Source organism: Amphimedon queenslandica, unplaced genomic scaffold, assembly GCF_000090795.2.
Source record: "Amphimedon queenslandica unplaced genomic scaffold, v1.1 AMPQUscaffold_13060, whole genome shotgun sequence".
In the NCBI taxonomy this organism is placed as follows: domain Eukaryota; kingdom Metazoa; phylum Porifera; class Demospongiae; order Haplosclerida; family Niphatidae; genus Amphimedon; species Amphimedon queenslandica.
In genome coordinates, this window is record NW_003546704.1 from 23822 (window position 1) to 28858 (window position 5037).

At 37.8% G+C, this 5037-nt stretch overlaps 1 protein-coding gene across 1 annotated transcript in view; it reads left to right on the top strand.

The window, feature by feature from the left end:
* The first annotated feature begins 4452 nt into the window (after positions 1 to 4452).
* Positions 4453 to 5037, top strand: part of LOC105314205 (THAP domain-containing protein 4-like) — a 3928-nt gene continuing 3343 nt past the window's right edge. Inside the window, exon 1 of the mRNA XM_020001534.1 lies at positions 4453 to 5033. Coding sequence (XP_019857093.1) covers positions 4535 to 5033 — 499 coding nt within the window. The 5' untranslated portion in view covers positions 4453 to 4534. The remainder of the gene's footprint in view (positions 5034 to 5037) is intronic.

The window sequence follows — 5037 nt, forward strand, 5'->3', positions numbered from 1 at the left end:
TTGACCTACTTTAGGGGTCAGTTCTTTATCCTCTGCTGGTGCTTACAAGAGAAGAAGCTACTGAATCATAAACTGAACTATTCTTCTCTCTTCCCCTCCTTTTCTATCTTTTCTTTATTCCTCTTTTCTTAATCCCCCTCTCATTTCTAAAACTCCAATGCTACCTTTCCTCTTAAATAGTTATAGTACTTGTATCTACTCATAATTAATAGTAGTACATGTAATTAAATACTATAATGTACATGTAATTAACTAATAATAGTACATGTACAATTAAATAGTATAGTACATGTACTTCAATATAATTATATTGTTGCTTACTTCCTCTAGCTATAGCTCCTCGGGCCTATTGAAGACATTAGCCCTTAAGAGAGAGAGGGAGGGAGAGAGGGGGAGGGAGAGAGAAAGATTGTTTGAAGAACAAAGCCTGAAGACAAGAGCATCTAAGAGAGAGAGAGAGTAAGAGAGGGAGGGAGAGAGATACAGGAACAGCAATACAACTAGTTCAATCATGTGAGTAGGCCATTGAGAGAGGAGAGTTGGGAGTGGGAGTATGTTCTGATATTAACATGTTAGTTAATTGTTTTCTTTACTTGATTTTAGGAGGAGCTGATGAACAGCAGTAAACTAAATTATGTAAGTGGGTTATTGAGAGAACTAGAGGGGAGGGAGGGAGAGAGGGAGTGTGTTCAGTATAAACTTATTTTCTTTATTTGATTTTAGGAGGAGCTGTTGAACAGCAGTATAACTAAATCATGTGAGTGGGTTATTGAGAGAGCTAGAGGGGAGGGAGGGAGTGTGTTTGAGGCATTAATGTATAAATTTATTGTTTTATTTCATTTTTAGGAGCTGTATAAAGGTAGTGGGTTTCAAGTCCTTGAAAAGTCCTTGGTTTTTGTGCAGTCTTTGATGTCCTCGTGGAAGTCCAAATTGTATCGAATCATTGAAGAGGTCCTCTTGTGTGTTGGAGTCTAATAGCTTTGGGGTAGTGGTATTAAGAAGATTTCAGAGCAAGTTGCTATTGTATTATTGTAATGCTAGTTGGGATTGCCTGCAGCTAGTAATATCTAATCCCTTGCTTTATTATCATTATTGTCTGTAGCTGTATGCATGCATGATATTGTTACTAGGGAATCCCTTACAGAGTCTGTGAGGGTCAATGGTAGGAAGTGTAGGACTGTGTAGTTGATATGTTACTGGTACTGTATTAAGGATCACAGGTTATAAATTATAATTTAGGTAATATAAGAATACCCTAACCAATGTGTAACCAAATGAATGTAAATTCCTATTTAATCACAATTATTTCATTTGATTTTAACGGTCATAAACATGACCTTAAACTGTTTCTAAGTTTAGGGTCCTAAACATGACGGTAAACTGTTTCTAAGTTTAGCTATTATTGGTGTGTTTGTATTATACTAATTGGTTGTCCCTTACTGATTCTGTGTGTATGTACCTGTGCCCATGACTAGGGGACAGAGTCCCTTGATGTTTCACATTATTGTTTTTAGTATGTTAGTGTCTGCTTGTACACATATGCATGATAATATATTAATGTTTCTTTGTTTGTGTTGGTACACGTGTCCTCACGTAGTGTAAGATCATAACGTCTCCTGGTCTCCAGTCTTGCTGTCTCTGGACAATGTTTGTCACCATTGGATCACTCCACCTGCTTGCAAGGAGACTTCAGTCTATTTTGGTATTTTTAATCGCATGGTCTATTAATTAAAGGAACCATTTGTCTCCATCAAATAATTCAGTTTTACTGTGACCTTGTGAGAGCTAATGTATCATGATCAAGAACATTCCATATGACTTACTCTCAATGAACAGTTCTTTGGAAAAGACATCATCTAACAAGGAGGTGGTCACTGTGGACACAGCTATAGGATGTTATCATAGCATCGAGGATCAAGCATCCAGCACTAATCTACAGTTTACAATTGGATTATCATCCATTACTAGCTGACTGAGAGGAGGAAGGAGAGGAGCTGATAGACATACCAGAGGAGGAGAGGAGAACATATCCTAGCTGTAGTGGATTCAATGAAGACATGAGCTTATTTTTTTACTGTATGGGTTGAGCTACCCTTTTTTACAGTGACCTGCTTTTAGTCCTGATCATGTGAGAGGGAAGGGGAGGGTTAGCGAAGGGGGGAGGGTTCTGCCCAGGAGTGTGGGCGAGGAGTCCCCCTTTTGGGTCCGATAGTGGCTCCCCGTATCTCATGCTAGAGCCCTCTCTTCTTCTCTTTCTCTCTTTTTCCTTTTTGTGTGATATGGATTCTAAGCAGAAGAAAGGATCAGACTTTTTCTTTTTATGTCTCAATCCTTTAACTAACTAAAACAAGGCAAACACTATACAGTTGGTCTAAGCCAGGTCACGGTGGGTAGATTGGTGAGGTTTGTGATGCAGGTAGCTTGATGAACCTGGGCACTAGCTTCCTAATTCTCATTCTAATCTCTTTCTCAATCCCGTGGCTTTGACTTAGGATCAATTGTTTAGTGTAAAATAAGTCAATAGCTCTCATTGTAGGTTTATGATCAAATGTAATGTTACAATTACATGTGTGATCTGACATTTTGATGCAAATAACGTGTTAAGTTGACACGATATTAGCGAAATCTCAATTCTGCGTTGCATTTCGTGGCGAGTGTCTATTGTTAATTTATAGGATGCACAATTAATTTTCAATTTAATAATTATTGTGTCATATTAAGGTTCATAGGTTATAGGTATAAATATAATGGTATGCTGTTATAAGATAAGAATGTACTTTTATAGCAAGGTTGATATGGTATGCATGTACATGTAGGTATCATTGTGTAATTTAAAGGTCATAGGTATAGTAGTAGACTTTAAGGTAATTTGAGGTACATTAGTACTACTTTCCCTTCCACATTTTAGTCTTATCCACACAGAATTAACTTATTATAATTCTCCACCTTATAATTCATTACTATAATGACACATTGTGGTAGATTGTGTATCAAGAGTATACTTGTTATTATGTTAAGGTCTAGAGGTTAGAGTATAATAGGCAAGAGTCACATGCAGTAGTGGTAGGAGGTAGTGACTATACAGTTATAATGGTATGGTATTAAGTATTGAGATAAGTTGTCTTACATTGTGTGGTCATACATTATAAGCTGTAGGTAGATCTATAATATTAATAGGAATGTACTTCTATAGCAAGGTTAGTGTAGGTATTATGGTATCATAAGGGTCACATGTTATAAGTTGTATAGGTATAGGTAATGGTATGGTATTAACTTAAGATAGGAATATACTTGTATAGCAAGGTTAATATAGTGTAGGTATCATTATGTACAATTAATGGTCACAGGTTGTAAGTTAATGTAGATAATGGAAGATAGGAATGTGTCCACTAGTATACCAAGGTTAATATTATGATGGAGGTAACATTAAAGGACATACATAGGTAATGGTATAGTATTAAGACTTCTATAATAGCAGGATTGATATAATATTTAATCATTGTGTAACACACATTAAACTAAAATCATATATATATATATATATATAAGTTGTATGTAGGTAATATGGTATGTAATCTCGCCCTGCCCCTTCGCTACCTGTGGAGGAAGGGTCTGGAGACACTCAAGGTAAAAATGTGTGCTCATGCAGAGAAATTCACGTCCCAATCAGATTGCTTGAACCACGTGTAGGACAAGAAGTCATGTGACCAAAGAGCTCTGTTTAAGACAAAAGAGGAAGAATGAGGACCAAATAAAGGAAGGAAGGAGCCTGTAACGCTCCCCTGGACTTCTTTCTCAAAGTTTAAGAGCAGCATTACCGTGCTGCTTACTACAACGATGCCATCGCATTTATGACGTAATAATACCGTCACGTGTTTACAATAAAACGTCATCAATAAAAAGTAAATACTATGGCGCTCTGTGAAGAGTTGCTGCTCTCAAAACTGCAAGAGATGTCCAAGAGACTGTATCCTCATCTTTTCTTAGCTGCAAAGTATCAGTTTAAGCTGTCTTGACGGATCTGGTCTCCTCTGTCACATGACGTAGAGCCAACCACGTGTTCTTCTTTCCACACATTTTTACCTTGAGTGTCTCCAGACCCTTCCTCCGCAGGTAGCGAAGGGGCGGGGCGAGACTATATGGTATGGTATTAAGATAGGAATGTATTTGTATATAGCAAGGTTGATATGGTAAAGGTATCATTGTGTCATATTAGAGTCACAGGTTATAAATTAATGTATGTAGGCAATGGAAGATAAGACTTGTGTGGTTAATGTGGTATAAGTAAATGAGAGTATAGCTGCAGTGTGGATATGATGAATGGGTTAGACACCAGTACACTGGTGACAATTGCAATATCAACTTACGAACCCAATGATCCACTTTATATCAAACTAAAGAATATCAATTAGCAAAGTTTTACATGTTTTCAATTGTAGTACTATACTGGTACAGGTTATAGACCTTCTGCACGTGACGTCACAATTAAAGGCGGGACTTGTAGCAGCCATACTGAGTGTCAACATTGTGCAGTATGGGTAAGTGTTGCTGTGCAGTTTATTGCTCAAATAGATTTTCTAAAGGCTCTGGTCTTCACTTTTATCGCTTTCCTGCCGATCCTGATCGGAGGAATCTTTGGGTAGCTGCTGTGAACAGGAAAAACTGGCAACCGACTCAGTATTCGTGGATTTGCAGCTCACATTTTATTGGTGGAGCTAAGAGCGATGACCCCACATCTCCATCCTATTCTCCTTCTATTTTTGCACATTTAAGCTCGTGCAAAAGGCAGGGCGAGAGTCAATTGGCAAGGTATAATCGTAGTAAAAAAAGATGCGTTCGAATTTCTGAGCTTTTCAGCAGTACTTCATCACTTCCATCATCACCTGAAGTTGAGCCACTACCGTCATCACCAGAAGCAGTACCATTGCCAATGTCTCCTGAGACTCCATCACAAGTTAGTCATGAGCAGGCATGCAGCACTGATATGTCTATGGGATATATTGAAAAGTTAGAATCAGATTGTTCTTCATTGCGTAT